At 42.4% G+C, this 16,118-nt stretch overlaps 2 protein-coding genes across 2 annotated transcripts in view; both read left to right on the forward strand.

The window, feature by feature from the left end:
• The window catches only part of TXNDC15 (thioredoxin domain containing 15), a 28,725-nt gene extending 15,289 nt beyond the window's left edge, over positions 1-13,436 (forward strand). The window contains exons 3-6 of the mRNA XM_054975986.1: positions 3,308-3,783; positions 7,223-7,386; positions 7,901-8,031; positions 12,320-13,436. Coding sequence (XP_054831961.1) covers positions 3,308-3,783; positions 7,223-7,386; positions 7,901-8,031; positions 12,320-12,516 — 968 coding nt within the window. The 3' untranslated portion in view covers positions 12,517-13,436. The remainder of the gene's footprint in view (positions 1-3,307; positions 3,784-7,222; positions 7,387-7,900; positions 8,032-12,319) is intronic.
• Positions 13,437-14,210: 774 nt separating this feature from the next.
• Positions 14,211-16,118, forward strand: part of PCBD2 (pterin-4 alpha-carbinolamine dehydratase 2) — a 56,513-nt gene continuing 54,605 nt past the window's right edge. The window contains exon 1 of the mRNA XM_054978515.1: positions 14,211-14,354. Coding sequence (XP_054834490.1) covers positions 14,256-14,354 — 99 coding nt within the window. The 5' untranslated portion in view covers positions 14,211-14,255. The remainder of the gene's footprint in view (positions 14,355-16,118) is intronic.

Here is a 16,118-nt window from a genome sequence, read left to right on the forward strand (position 1 = left end):
TAACGGTTCTTAATAGTCAGAGGTGAATCTGAGAACAAGAGTGTATTGCTGGAAAGATGTAATATTAAACGTATGTTTTGCATATTATTAAAAAGCCCAGCTTCCTTTTCCCTGTTCTCAGCATCAGCCACTTCTGTTATAGTACCATCCTAAGCAGTTACACTCTTCTAAGACCATGGATTTATAAAGGTATAACTCTGCTTAGGATAGCACTGTTAGCCCTAATCTGTACTGTATTTGATGGGAAAGTAAAAATAGGTGCTATTAAAATATAATATGAAAATCCATTTTTCAACCAGTATGTTGCAAATATCTCCAGCTGCCCAGCACATTTCAAAAATCTTCTTTGTGGAATGTTAAAAACAGACATATATACTCCCTCTTTCCAGTAAATTGTTTTTCCTTGCATAACTGTAGTTGTGTCTGATTTTCAAACTTCCTGAAAAAGAACTACCAGGGATTTTTATAACGAAAATTTATTCAATTTACATTGTTGGATTTTTTGGCTTTGCTTTTGTTTTTGGGTGCCCCTCCCCCTAGTATTTTAAGTAGGGTAAAATAAGTGCACAATTTCCATAATACAAATTAATAAGTAAGTTATTGAATATAATAGAATTCTTCAGGGTTTATATTATCAGCTTACTCCCTACTTTATCATAAAGTTATCACTCTACTGCTCTGTATGGATTCCCCCCATCCCACCCCATATGCACCAACAGAGCTACCTAAACTTTTTAACACTTCCCGTAGTAACACTATGAGATAGGTACCACTCCATTCATGACAAACTTTAAGCAAATTATTTTATTATTTATTATTAGATATTGCTAAACATTTTACTCTACTGTGTTCACGTACTCTGCAATACAATGCCTATGCTTTTTAAAAATCAAGGTTTTTCTTTTAGTTAGATACTAGAAAACCAATTCTCCTACATTATCTTATGAACAGCTCAAAATAAGCTTTGTCTATATTCAACATAACAAGCAGTGCACACATGGCACCTTAGGGATGACATATATTCACTCTGTATCAGCTCAAGAGGTTTAAGTTTTATGTAGTGGAGGCTTGGAGTTGAAACCCCAAAGTATGGCCAATTTAACAATTCGTCTTAACATTTTTAAAAGGCATTCCCAAGACAAAAAGAGGGCGGTAAATTAGTTGGGTCAGAAGATATCGACAGATAGGGACAAGTGGGCCGTATAATGTCCGACATGTTCAATTTGTGCTAATTAAAAGCATATTACAACTCTCCTGCGGATATTATCCGGTTTGAGTCGTCGGAGTGTTGGCAGCTGTCTAGCGGCCGCAACCAAAAAACAGAAAAAGACAAGATGTCTCTCGAGTCCAGACAGTTCGATTGCGCTTCTGCAAGCTTTTTCATTTTTGCAGGCTACCTAGTAGTGGGGAGAAGCCCCGTCCTGCATTCGACGGTCGCTTTGTTTCAATCCATGTTCAGGAAAGACAGATCCTTTAGACCGAAATCTATGATGACATCACGGGCCCCTAAGGAGAAGAGCTGCCGCCCGTGGTAAAGATGGCAGCTACACATTTGTATTCCCGAAATAAGGAGAAACTCTCCCCCATCTCTGGTATCTATGGACATTCCCATTGAGATTTTTAAAAACAATACCAGAGACCCTGGAGTCGCTTTAGGCCCCCGTCCCAAACCAAACACCACAAAGCGCCCGCATGGAGGTGGGCGGAGCTGCAGCGTTTTCATACGTGCAGATTCAGCCCCGTGCTCGTCTCCAATATGGACTACATTGCAGGGTTGTCGGAAAGCACCTTTTCTCACCCGTTTCTCATCTTTTCTTTCCTGCAGTACTGAACTGATATTTAACAGCTTATTTATCCCCCTTTTGCAGAAAGCATAATCAGAGCCATTTTTTTTAGAAATCTCATTTTCCGCTCACGCGAAAATCTGCGTTTGCATGAACATCTACTGGGAAGGAGGGCGGGGGGAGAGACTTCATAAGACACTTTAAAAACTACTGGACGGGTAGAAGCCTGAGTTTCTCCATTGTCTCCGCTGGTCCCTTTTAACCCCTCTACAAGAAGATAGGAGGCGTCTATAGTGTACAGGATATCCGGCGTGCAGCCGGAAGGGGTGTCGGTCCAGCGCTCTCTGCTATCTTTAGTCACGCCAGCCGAGGTTTTCTCAGGGCCCCCGGAAGTAGAACAGAGCGAAGTCCGGGACGCGACCGCAGCTCTCCCTGTGCCGGCCGCCTGCCTTCGCCTGTTCTTTGCGCCCCCGGCCCCCTCTCTAGCGAGGATGAAGCTCTGGTCCTCGCACGGGCGGGGGTGGAGCCTCTGGATGGCCTGGCTGCTCGGGAGCCTTTGGGGAGGTCAGGAGGGCTTGGTTGCCACGGCAACGCCGCAAGGGAGGGACGAACGCTCGGGTGTGGGTGGCCGTGGGGAAGCGGTCGCGTGACGGCGGCTGTCTCCTTTGTGTTGCCTGCGCACAGCTGGGCAACGTTGCCTCTCTGGCTGTTTTAACCAGGTAGTCTCTCTCCTTGTGCCGAGGCGGCCCACTTGACAGAGATTCCCTCTGGGATCTCTTCATGGGCAAAAGCCTCAGCTTGGATATAGTAGAGAAGTGTTGGCTCCATGAGCCCGCAGAATTTTGTCCCCCTGCTTTCTTTCAGCATCCCCTGTGCGCTAGTAAGCCAGTGGTCCGTTTCTGGTAGAGCTCCTCCTGCTGCCTGCTGGAATACTTTGCGAATACAGGGCTAGATAGACCTGGGTCTTATTCACCAAGGCGCTTAGTATGCTTATATGCTGTTAAGGAAGAATAATCTCCACCGCTTAATATAAACTCATTAGACCTTAAGAATTCCCGAATATTTTTCCCCAATATCACTTGAAAGCTGCCTTATTCTGAGTTAGACCCTTGGTCTGTCAAAGTTGGTATTGTCCACTCTGACTGAAAGTGACAATCCAGAGTCCCAGGCTTAGAGAACTTATATATCACTTGGTCCTTTAAACTGGAAATGCTACTGATTGAACCTGGGATTTTTGCATACCAAACAGATGCTCTACCACTGAGCCACAGCCTCACTACACTTGAATATCTTCTAACAGATTATTGTTAGGGCAAGGATTGATATGGGATCTTTTTGCCAGCAAAACATGCCCTCTACCACTGAACACACAGCCTCTCCATTTAAGTTAAGTGGTGGGAGAGATACTGGAAGTATGTGAATGAGCACTTGCTTCACATACATGGAAACTGATGATGAGCATGTACTCCTTTTGTTGAATGGTGCTAAATGCCTTCATTTCTGGTTGGTTTGTTTTTTTGTAGGAGCAACTGAAACAGATGATCTGTCTGAAAAGTTGAATGAAGCTCCTCTGCCATTGACTATAGAAAGCAGTTTTGGCCATGTAAGCAGTGACAAACCTAAGGAGTCTATACAGTACAGGACTGCAGAAATTGCAGATGCTATGATGAGTAGTGGTGTTCCTGAAAGACAGCCTGTACTTTTGTCAGTTATTCCAGGTGACGCAAAGGAGAGAGATGTCTCAGAATCTGATTCTGGCACCTGTGATGCAGTCAGTGGTGAATGCAGCACACAAGGTATTATCACATCTCTGTCCCAGCCTGGCTCTTCTGCTCAAGAACAGATAAAAGACCCAGCTGTAGTACTGGAGGCTGTGCACCCTCCCTCAACAGATGACTCTAATTGCACAGATGGTATGAAAACTCCAAAAGTGAATTGTGAAGAAAGAAACATCACAGGGATAACTAACTTTATGTTACAAATCCTGAATGTTTCCCAAGTAAGCAGAAACACTGTGATTAATGTCTACTTTTCTCTTAAATGAGTCACCTTGTTTTATTTTATGAATATTGGGTTTTCGTTTTTGTCCAGTGGGGGAGTGTTCTTGTAAGCATTACAGAAGTTACAACTTGTATTCTGATAGATATGACTGAACAACATTATTTAGGAGGAAAGAGAGAATATGTTGTATTTTTTCTATATTAGTTTTTTAAGCCTAACAAATTTCTTCAGCCACATGGTTCACTGTGTTAGTCTGTAGTAGTAGAACAAAATTTGAGTCCAATAGTATCTGACAAAGTGAGCTTTAATTCATGAAAACTTACTCCCAGGATAATTTTGTTGGTCTTAAAAGTGTTACTGGATTTGAATTTTTATCTCTTACAATGTCTTCTACCACTCTCTTTGAGCAAATGTTCCATATTTTATTCTGAAACTACAATTTTTCACTGAGGTTAAATTCAACTGAAAACTCTTCGACACTTTCTTATTAGAGATTGCTTAATTCTCTAAAACATAATACTTAGAAACTACAAGTAAACTTGGGAGGAAAGTTTTAGTTTATCAATGACTAATGTACCACAGCCTGTTGAAATCTGGAGTCTGCCATAAATTCAGTAGGCTTCCTTATGTTGCAGTGTGGGGATAAAACAGTTCGGTGTAGTGGTTAAGAACGGCAGGATTCTAATCTGGAGAACCGGGTTTGATTCCCCACTCCTCTGCTTGAAGCCAGCTGAGTGACCTTGGTTGGTTATAGCTCTCTCGGCCCCACCCACCTCACTGAGTGATTGTTGTGAGGATAATGATAACACACTTTGTAAACTGCTCTGAGTGGGTGTTAGTTGTCCTGAACGGCAGTATATAAATTGAATGTTGTTGTTGACCTACTTGACCGGTTGTTGGAAAGAGTACTAAAAAAATGTGTAAAGTGCCATGAAAATGTTAAAAAGTAAGCAAAAGTTTCTGTAAAGAAATACATGCTGAGATGCAAAAGATTTTAAAATTTGAGTTCGCCATGAATCCACAAACTATGCTGTTGGGAATACTACCAGAAAATGTAGACAGAAAATTACATGAACTATTTAGATATTTACTGACGGCGGCAGGGGTGGTATTTGCAACCAGATGGAAGGAAGAAGAATGCCCAACTAGGGAAATCTGGAAAGATAAGATGGCAGAATATGCAGTGATGGTAAAACTGACAAGCTATTTAAACAGAAGACCAATGAGAGAATTCAAAGAGAAATGGGGGGATTATTTTACTCACAAAAGAATAAAATGTTTTAGTTTTAGAAATCTGAATAAGATAGTATACTGATATATTGTTATAGATTGAATATAAGGTTAGGATCTGATAAGATGGGAAATGGTTAAATATTAATGATGAGTTAGAATGCAAGATACGGAAACTTTGGCATAATAGTTAAGATAAATAGAAATGATCTGTATAGAAGCATTAGACCAAATTAAGATATAGCAGTAAGAATGAACATGGAGACCGCTCGTTTTAACCTTTAGTTGATCTAAAATTGAACACTCTGTAGAATATGTTAAAAAGTATATATTGCTTTTTTTATAAAGTGCTTTCTCTGGAGTATCTAGTATTGTCTGCTGTTGGACCTAAGATGTGCATCATTAATCCAGGATAATGGGTTAGATCCTGATTATTATTTCCATGATTAGAAAGGATGGGGAGATTTTGCCAGCTGCAGGCCTCTGATGTGTCTTGTTTTGCTGTTCTGGCGATTTGTTTGTCACCCAGGAGCATTTTGGAGAGATCAGTGGGCTGCAGTAGGAGGGAAGAGGCAGGAATGTTTTGTTTTGCTAACAGAAGTAAAAATTATTGTTGGAATCCACCTCAATATGTTTGAGTTTTCATGATTTGAAAAGTCCCCCGAGACCTCCTTACACACTGCCGCCCACCATAAACCTCTTTATACAGGTTTTGGTTGTCCCAGGCAATTAAGGACTGTCACACAACACACTACCTGTCTAACCTCTAATTTCAGGCAGAGAACCCTAACCCAAATCCACACTGGGTCTCCTCTTCCCAGAGGCTCCACCAGACAGGCAGCCAGCTCTCTATATTCCTTCATGTAGCTACTGTTGAGAGTTATTGGGGAAAGGGAACTTAGTTTACTTCCCACATAGACTGCCTCCATTTAATTAAACTTGGCCCAATGGTTGTGAGTGTTAAGAGTTGTGTGTGTGTTTTCCCCTCAACCAACAACTTCAAATCAGCCAGGTTATAACAAATACAAGAAAAATATTATTTATAATATAGAACACTAGAGTGAATGATTTTAAAATTTGTATCTATTGTGGTTAATTAGAGGATGTTTCAATGTATCAGAACAAGTTTCAACAGCCAGCAATTTCCTTGCTGCCTCCCTTAGCAGCTTCCAAATGGATTTTCAACCAACACTAGCTGAGCAATCCGCTAGCTCTCATTGGCAGAAGAGCTGTTTTCCAGGAGAGGTGGAAGTGAAATTACCCCTGACCATCACCACCCCTATTCCATTTTGCTACTTTCCTATTTGTTCTGTATTTGTCTTAAAAAATAATTAGTGGGGGACCCACAAGGACTTGCAGGGGGTTTTCCATGTTCCCCTCTCACACCATGTCCTCTTTCCCTTCAGTGCCCTTCATGGCTTTTCCCCTTTTCCTTTTCCTTTTCTCCTTCCCACCCACCTTTGTCCTTGTTTTCACTTTTCCTCCTTCCACCCCAGGCAACCTTTCCTCTTATTTTTTTTTTTAACTCCAATGTATTTTTTTTAGATTTCAGATTTTTCTACAAACCTGAGGCATTTTTCAGGTATGTAGGAAGATCTGGCTTGTCTGTTCATGGCTCCAGTCTCCAGATTTAAGTATCCACAGATCAGAGCCACAGTGCTATATAAGATGTGCTACTATATTTTTCCTATGTCAAACTTCCTGCTTTCTTCCTGGGTTTTGTACTGGATTGACAGCAGGGTAGCTTTAGCTCACTTGGTAGTATATCATCATATATAAATGGGTGCTGCATTAGTAGATTTTGGCAGCAAGACACATTCCTACTCTGAAACTTGGTGGGATCTAGATTTCCCCTTATTGGGTTTACAAAGTGTTCCTATGGCATTTAAATTTTCTTTATAGATGATAGCCCCTTTCTTAAAAACGCTAATACTTTTTTTTAACCCTACTTTGTAGGTTGTGCTTTGGTTTCTGGGAGAGAATAGGCAGTGCTGATGCTTTTCAAGATAATAGATTGGTTATTAATTGCAAAAAATATATCCTGAGTCTGTTAATGCAGTGAGGGTTAAAACTTTGTTAACACATTGTTTATGATCACTGTACAATTGAATTGGAAACAAAACTCTTGTTGAAGTACACTGTCCTCAAGAATTGGTTTGAGCAACACATAATGACAAATATGTGTTTAATGTTTTGTTTCCTTATAGGATTTAATGGAATTCTTAAATCCAAATGGCAGTGATTGTACCTTAGTGCTGTTTTATACCCCTTGGTGCCGTTTTTCTGCCAATTTGGCTCCTCATTTTAATTCTTTGCCCCGAGCATTCCCAACTCTACATTTCTTGGCTTTGGATGCCTCACAACATAGCAGGTAATGCCTCGTTTTCTGTCCTTTCAGAACTTGTTTGCTACTGCTTTTGCCGTTTGTCTTCTATATTAATGAACCTATACTTTTAGCATATGTTGACAGAATATGTGAAGGTGGAAAACATCTTCTGGCCTTCAGCTTATGGTTTTACTCGAAAGATTTCTGTCCTTAAGTTTCTTAGCTTAAAAGAAGTACTTTTGATTAGTGGTTAATAAATCACTAAACATGTTCTTCAAAATGTAGGTTGCTTAATGCTGAGTAGAAACTCACTAGTGTGTTTCAGTGATGCATTCTGCCTATTTCATCTTATACTGTACAATTTCTTGAGCACATAATAGAGTTTAAAATAGAAGTGACCAAAATGAAAATACATGTCTTTGCCCACTGCCCACTTACTTGCCTGCTGAAGTCACTTAATAATTTAACTAAAATTAATAGCTGTTATTTTGCTATGAGGTTAAAAGAGAGATTTATTTTGTAAAGCTGACTTTTCTCCTGTAATCTTACTCCTTCACAGTTTGTCAACCAGATTTGGAACTGTAGCTGTTCCTAATATCCTTCTTTTCCAAGGGGCTAAGCCTATGGCAAGGTTTAACCATACAGATCGAACCCTGGATACACTGAAAGCCTTCATCTTTAATCAGACAGGTATGATTGTTATTATTATCCTATATTTCCTTAAAGGAATTCGGGGTATATCTCCTTTTTATCCACACTTCAACTCTGTGAGGCAGATTAACTTGTCTAAGGCTAACCAATAAAGCTTCATGGTCCCAATAAGTTTTATGGCAGAATGAGGATTTGACCGAGTCTCCCATGTCTGTTTCAACACCATAGCCACCATTTCCCATTATCTGTAAAGTTTGTTGTATTTAACACAAGGCTGTAAAGTTAAGTTCCAGAAAAGTTCCATTTAGGCCTATATTAGTTTGTTTTATGATCACAAGAAACCATGATGTGTTGATGTGGAAACTCTTTTGTGGCTTGCTCAAGAGATGTGAGATTATGGGGAAGCCAGAATGAGACTGCAGTCCTTAACATGCATTTACTTGGGAATAAGAGTCATTGAACCAGTGGGACCCTCCTGAGAAAATGCATATAGGATCAGGCTGTAAGAGAGCTTAGGTATCTTCTAGCTCAGCAATGGCGAACCTATGGCACGTGTGCCACAGCCGGCACACGGAGCCCTCTCTGTGGGCACGCGAGCCATGTTGCCGGATCACTAAGTCCAGGGCTCATTTGGAGGGGGAACGTGCTGCAATGGAGTTCCCCTAGCATTGAAAAGCGATCACGTGGGTTTTGGCCCTGCCCACGTGATTTCTTTTCCTCGATGCTGCCTCCCTGCTGCCAGTCTCTTTAGCAGCAGGAAGCGGAGGCAGCAGCCAGGCTGCTGGACCTGGCTTTCTAAAGGAGGGCAAGCAGCTTTCATTTAACTTGCTTTACTTCCATTCGTGACTCCTAAGTGAGTGAGAGAGTGCTTGCAAGACGCTGCTGGTGTAAAGAAAGGCAAGCAGCTTTTATTTAACTTGCTTTACTTGCATCGTGACTCCTGAGTTGAGTGAGAGTGCTTGCAAGACGCTGCTGGTGTAAAGAAAGGCAAGCAGCTTTCATTTAACTTGCTTTACTTGCATTGTGTCTCCTGAGTGAGTGAGTGAGTGAGTGAGTGAGTGAGTGAGTGAGTGAGTGAGTGCTTGCAAGACGCTGCTAGTGTAAAGAAAGGCAAGCAGCTTTCATTTAACTTGCTTTACTTGCATCGTGTCTCCTAAGTGAGTAAGAGAGAGAGTGCTTGCAAGATGCTGCTGGTGTAAAGAAAGGCAAGCAACTTTCATTTAACTTGCTTTACTTGCATCGTGTCTCCTAAGTGAGTGAGAGAGTGCTTGCAAGACGCTGCTAGTGTAAAGAAAGGCAAACAGCTTTCATTTAACTTGCTTTATTTTCGTTCGTGGCTCATGAGTGAGTGAGAGAGAGATGTTAATTAGCTTGGACAACTGTATGAGTTGTTTTTGCTAAACTAAAACCTCAGTATTCAGGTTTAATTGCAGTCTTGGCACTTTGAAATAAATAAGTTGGTTTTGTGTTGCAGTTTGGGCACTCGGACTCAAAAAGGTTCGCCATCACTGTTCTAGCTCATCTGGTAGTAGGAATTAAGAATATCTAGTATGTCCCTATGGATTCCGAATATGGCTTTGTTGACTAATTGGGAGGTCAGTATAAGAAGAGGATAATTATCACCAGTTATCTCTTTTCTCCTTTGTTATACAGAGAGGAAACACAAACTTCTGTATATTTCTGTACAATTTTTCAGCCAAAAATGGCACCCCAAGTGCTCATGAGACTTAAAAGACAATAGAAATGACAATTTTTTAAAAATCCTTGGAGGGATGTGGTTGTCGGTGCATGGGGCTCATCTCCTGGCCACCTGCTTTCCTGGCTTCCTGTTTAAAACCCTACAGGGTTCCCTCTCAGGCCCTAGATACGGGAGAATGGGGGCTGGGTTGCACCATGCTTGCCTGCCTCAGTAGCTCCTTGTAGGGTTGTATCCTGGAGTATGTTCTTTCTGTGTCTTCTCTTCCCTAGCCTGGCTTCTGGAGCTTTCTTTTATTCCCTGTCTGGAATACTGCCCCAGCATCGGGACCAATCCAAAGGCCAGGGGTTGGAGCCCTATTTTAGCGAAGCCCCAGCCTGTCTGTCCCCTCCCTCTTGTGAACTCTGTGGTCTTGATTGGAGTGTGGGGTGGGATTGGTCTCTGTCTTGCCTTTGCCCCGCTGCTCGCTACTGCCTCAAGAGAGAGGCAGCCTGTAGGGTGAGAGCTGTCACTCCTCTACTTCCCTGGGCAGCAGGGTCAAAGTCAGCTTTGGGGTAGCTCCATCTTTTGCATGGGGAAGATTCATGTCTTGCCCATGTGGCCACCTCTGGACCATGCCACAGGGTTACCCTGTTGCTCCTTGAGGTGATGGGGTGGTTGGCTCTGGACAGGGGCCTGCCTTTTGCTCACAACTGTTGGGCTGCTTCTTTGCTGACTGCTGCAGTGAGTCAAGGCCAGGGGGCTCTTCCGCTGGCAGCTGGACATCCAAAGGGACAGGGGCAGGGCTAAGCCTGAGCAGTGCAGAATCTGCTTCCCTGGACCAAGGGGATTCATGTTTGAGCTGGATCCAGGAGTCGTCATATAATTTTTTGCCTTCCTTCTGATGGTTTCATTAATTGGAATTGGAATTGGAAGCTGGAGAAAGGGACCTTAGTTGGTTCTTGGTATAATAGAGAGGGTGTCTGGCTGCTTCTTACCTTTCTCCTTATGGTGTTATCTTCAGCATATGAAATAAATTTATTTTTAGAACTTGAGGATAGAATAGTTGACAATGTACTGAAAGATAAAAACAGACTTACTCAATTTCTCGTCTCTTTTACTGCCTCATGGAAGATAAGAAATAGCAATGAACTATTGCCTATCCTAGTGTCTCTTCCAATCTTTATTAAGACTAAGCAAGACTGGAGGAACTTGCCTGTGTGATATTTTTTTGCTTTCTATCTTTGAAGTTGAAGAATGAACAATTGAATTAGTAACATTCATTACAGGAGCTATTAGTAAAGTAGGAATTTGATATTTTAAGCTTTATTTATTTATTTATAGTCCACATTTCTCACTGAGACTCAAGGTGGATTACACCATGTGAGTCAATACAATCAATGGCTTGGACATTCAATAACAATGCAATAGGGTCTAGATTACTGAAATTTGAATACAATCAGAAATCTAATACATAGCTGAAACAGTGTATAAGCAATTAAACATGGAATATTGAATGACACAGAAACTACCCAGCAAGTACACAGTAGTATAGTCCACAGCCCCATTCCTTAACCAAAGCATCTCTCTGAACCATTTCTTTACAGTATAACCCTTCTGCCTGTGTAAAAAAAACCCTCCAGAATAATTCAGTTTTGCACTGTTTGTGGAAAGCCAGGAGAGTGGGGGCCCTCCTGACCTCATCAGTCGGGCCATTCCATAAGGAGGGGGCCACAACAACGAATGCCTGTGTATAGGCCATTGTTGATTTTGCCCATTTGCAGAGTGGCACCTGCAGAAGGCTGTGTTCAGATGAGCAAAGTTGCTGAGGTGGGAGAGAGGCAGTCCTGCAGGCCATGAAGGGCTTTGTATGTGTTAGCCAATACCTTGAATACTCCAAGCCAATACCTTGAATTGAGCCTGGTCACTGATAGGCATGGGGAAAAGTAGTAGTAGTCTTGGATTCATCAGTAACTTCCACTGACAAAAGGGAGTTCCATCTATAGAGTGTGTCTTCTTTCTGCTGCAGCCCAGAATGCACTTTCCCAAATGCTGCTCTTGGGGAAGGGGGTTCCCAAGAACAGCAGGATGGGAGAGTTGGACATTTGCAGCAGGAAGAAAAATGGGTGAAAATCATCCCCTCCTTTCTGTGAAAGTTCTTTAGTGAATCCAAGCCATAATACACAAATGTTAATCTAAGGACTTTATAAATATCTTAATTTGTGATAGTTCTGTATTTGTATTTATCTCCCAATTGAATGCAATATCTTCATGCATCTGATAGAGTGATGCTGGCCCCTAAAAGCATATGTCACAATAAATTCTCAAGGTATAACATTTGTTCTTAGATATTTATAGTGATGGTATAGAAAATATGACTATCTCCAATTTAGACCTTTACATGGATGCCGTAATAATTGTTGCTTTGTCTTTATTAGGCTAGCACAATTACTCCTTTTGGATTTGTTTCTCTAATGTAGTCCTGGGACAGGGGGAATGGTTTGTCTTTTAAAATCTACAAAGCTGGGTTGATGTCAGGCAGGTGCTAAATAATGCAATTGCTTCAGTCTAAATGAAACAGGAAATACTTGCACGCAAACACCAGTGGTATCATTTTTAAAAAAAAAATTAATAAATGGCTATTTCTTCCAGGAATAGAGCCGAAGACTGATGTGGTGGTCACTGAGGAAGATCAAGAAGGTCCTCTGCCTAGCACTCTAACTAAAGGAATAGACTGGCTTCTTTTATTCTCTTTACTGTTTCTTATCAGTTTCATCATGTATGCTACTGTTCGGACTGAAAGCATCCGGTGGCTAATACCTGGTCATGATCAAGAGCATCAGGAATAATATGCAACCTGAGAACTTGATGCTTTGAGAACAAGTTAAGCTGCATAAAATTGTACAGTGAACAGACTGTGATTTCTCATGAACTCAAACCTTTTAGTGTTCCCCCCCCCATGTTCAAACACACAGAACATCACACAGTAAAAATGACTTATGGAGCAGCTGTGAAAAGAAATAATTGGAAACTTCATAAAGTGGAGATGGGAGAATTTTCTGAAGAAAAATACCTATGCCTGTTGTAGATAAGAAAAATAGTCTGTCTGTGGTTATTTGATGATGTCTAGTGAATGGATGACTGCTTCATATGGTAGAAAACTGCATGAAATTTCTGTGTCTTGCCAAGTGTCTGCAGTTGCATGTTTATGATGCAGTAAGATTTGAATTAAGACACTGGTCTTGGAAAGCTCCCTGAATGTTTGCCACTGATTTTTCATCTCAGATACATTCTTACAAATGCATCCTTTAAAAAATGCAAGTAAGAGCTGTATTCAGGTGTGGTCTTGATATTAGCATTTGGACTAGGCAGTCATTAACACTGTCATAATTATGGTGCCTTAATCTCAATATAATGTTGCTGTTAAAAGCATCTGAGTGTGTTTCTGTAATGGCAGAGAACATGACATTAATTCATGCACTGAAGTTGTAATATATTTAGCCTCTTAAAAGTGCAGAAAACACATGATTAAACATTTTAATCTTTAGCAATTTTTAGATACAACTTTCAGCATGTGTGTAAATGTGTATAGTATTGTGGTTATTGTTTTGATGTTGTGTTTTAACTAGTCTTGCCAAATTAAGGAACAGAAACAAAGATTGCTAATACAGAGCATCAGTAGGAAAAAATTCTCAGAATGGTTACAGGAGAGTTACAATTTCTGCATCATTTTAGATACCGCTATCACAATAAACTAATTCATGCCCAAGAGCGGCCTCTTTTTTGTTCTCCTCCTCTTCACTGGTCTCCTGTGGTGGACAACAGAATGAAACAAGACAATCCAGTGATCATGGCTGGGATACAGAGAAGCTTGTGTACAAGTGTTACAAACCACCTGCATTTCCCTGTACAAATTAGCTAGCACACTGTGCTGGAATGGTAGAGATTTCTGTAGTCTTGAGTAGCTGCGGGAGAAGGGGAAGCTGCCACCTGGGCTGCGTCCTGTAGTAACGAAGAGGATGGGACTTCTTCCCTTCTCAATGTGTTTAGCCGGCTCTCTTCAGGCACTGCTGTTTCAAAAATGAAATGAATATGGTTCAGGGGGTTTGGTGGGGTGGGATGAAAATCATTCCATTGAGAGGGGTAGTAGCTATATACATATGGAGCCACTGCTACCTGAAGTGAGGAAGAAAGGTGGCCGTAGGTGTTCCCGGAGGACACTTTCGTAGAGTGAAGCTGCTAATGGGTGGTGGTGGTGTTGAAGAAGGGGGGTGGGGGAGGGAGGAATATTTTCCTCCCGACTGAAGTTCTGATGAATGATTGCAAACGGATAAATCAGACAAAAGCGCAGGCCTCACCGTCCTACGCAAGAGTCGGGAGGCATCCCACGGGCGAAGGCACGCAGCTCGGGCTCCGCTCGCCAACCGCACACGCAAAACGCTCGGCCTTTGGCGCTCCCAACGCGGCTTCTCCACGACCGGGGTGGGGGCAGGAGGGGCGGGGAGCGGCCTTGCCGCTTCTCTCCCTCGTGGCTGTGGCTGCGCAGGCGCTTGCCGGCCGCAGGGCAGCGGGGAGCGCTCTGAAGCCCATGTCAGGCGGCGCGAGGCTGGGGTGGCTGTGGGCGCTCCGGGTGGGACTGGTGGCCGCGACACGACCCGGCGGCGGCAGGAGCAGAGTCGCCACCATGGTGAGAGGCTGGGCGGGAAGAAGCCGCCCGGACCCATTTTCTGGGGGCGCCCCCGAGTAGCTGGGATTTCCACTCTCCGTACACAGGACGTCGCCCGCTGACCTTTTCTTGTTTGTTCGGTCATTCTTACTGGGACGGTGGGTTGCGGAAGGCGCTGCTTCAAATCCTTTTTTACGCAGAGTGTCACACATACACGGGCTGCTGAACCCGAGTCGTGCATTTTCTACGTGACGTTTGTAACGCGAACGTCACGTTCAGCTGCAATTGAAAACGGGCTCCCTTCCGCTTCTCGGCGACGTTCAGGACGCCTGGTTCTCAATTATTTATTTGTATTTGTTTACTTCATTATAGTCCGCCTTTCTTGATGAAACTCAAGGCGGATAGCTGTGTGTTGTGTGTGCAACTATGAATAATGCAGTAGGACGACTAGGATTGCAAACGCGAGTTTGAACTGTACGGAGAATGCTTCCCGGGTGGGGGCTAGAGAAAACTATCTGGGGGAAGGATAGGCTTGATCTTTTTTCTGTAATAGCTCATTTTCCTTTATGAAACTGCCTTACACAGAGTATTAGGCCATCAGGCATTTTGTGGAAGAATTATTTTGAACGGAGGAGCAGTTTTATGTTTATTTGGAATGAAGTCGTATAACCAGGGCTTTTTTCCTAGGAAAAGAGGTGGTGGAACTCAGTGGGTTGCCAGCAGAGAAAATGGTCACATGGTTGGTGTCCCCGCCCCCTGATCTCTAGACAGAGGGGAGTTTAGATTGGTGGGGGCCACTAGCCATGTGACCATTTTCAAGAGGTTCCTGAACTTGGTTCCCAGCGTTCCCCCTGAAAAAAAGCCCTGTGTATAACTCCGGCACAGGTTTGCTGGAAAATGGGTCCCCACACAATTTAAATATTCATGTGTTTCACTTTTATATCACTTGCACTGCAGTTTTAGGCTGAATTGATGTAACGGGATTAGATTGGAATTGCACAGGAGCATACGTTTATTCAAGTGTTTATATCCTGCTTTTCTCTCCAACGGCTTATAACTCCTCCATTTTCCCCTCACAGTAACAACCTTGTGAGGTAGGTTAGGCTGAGAGAGTGAGTGGCCCAGTGTGATCCAGCAAGCTTCCATGGCAGTATTGGAGTTTCCCAGGCCCTAGTCTCACACTCTAACCACTAAACACCACCACCTGTCTTACTCCAGCAGAACAGATTTAATTTAATTTATTAGATTTATATTCCACCCTCCCCACACCAGCAGGCTCTGGGCGGATTACAATTTACATACATTTAAAATACATCTAACAATTACACAGTTTAAAATTATAAATATATAAACATCCTAACATTTAAAATACATATATATATATATACATACACGTATACTTAGCAGCATAATAAAATGCACTATATGCATACACTAGGCACCTCCCTTTCACCTTCACCAGAGCATTTACAGTGGAGCTCAACAAATGGAGGATGTCGCTAGTGGGGAGGGCACAGACCATGCTCGACTGGATTGGGGGGATTCCACCTAGCATCAGCTATACGCCTGGCAGAACAGCTCTGTCTTACAGGCCCAGTGAAAAGACAATAAATCCTGCGGAGCCCTGGTCTCATTAGACAGAGCGTTCCACCAGGCTGGGGCCAGGACCGAAAAGGATTCAGCCTCATATATTGAATAAAGAAGCTATTAGTTAAAAGATAAGAATCCTTTGTTTTTCTAAATTTATCCTTTTTAATGGATTTTTTGAAACAAATCAGTGTAGCA

The sequence above is a fragment of the Eublepharis macularius genome, chromosome 4 (genome assembly GCF_028583425.1).
Source record: "Eublepharis macularius isolate TG4126 chromosome 4, MPM_Emac_v1.0, whole genome shotgun sequence".
Classification (NCBI taxonomy): domain Eukaryota; kingdom Metazoa; phylum Chordata; class Lepidosauria; order Squamata; family Eublepharidae; genus Eublepharis; species Eublepharis macularius.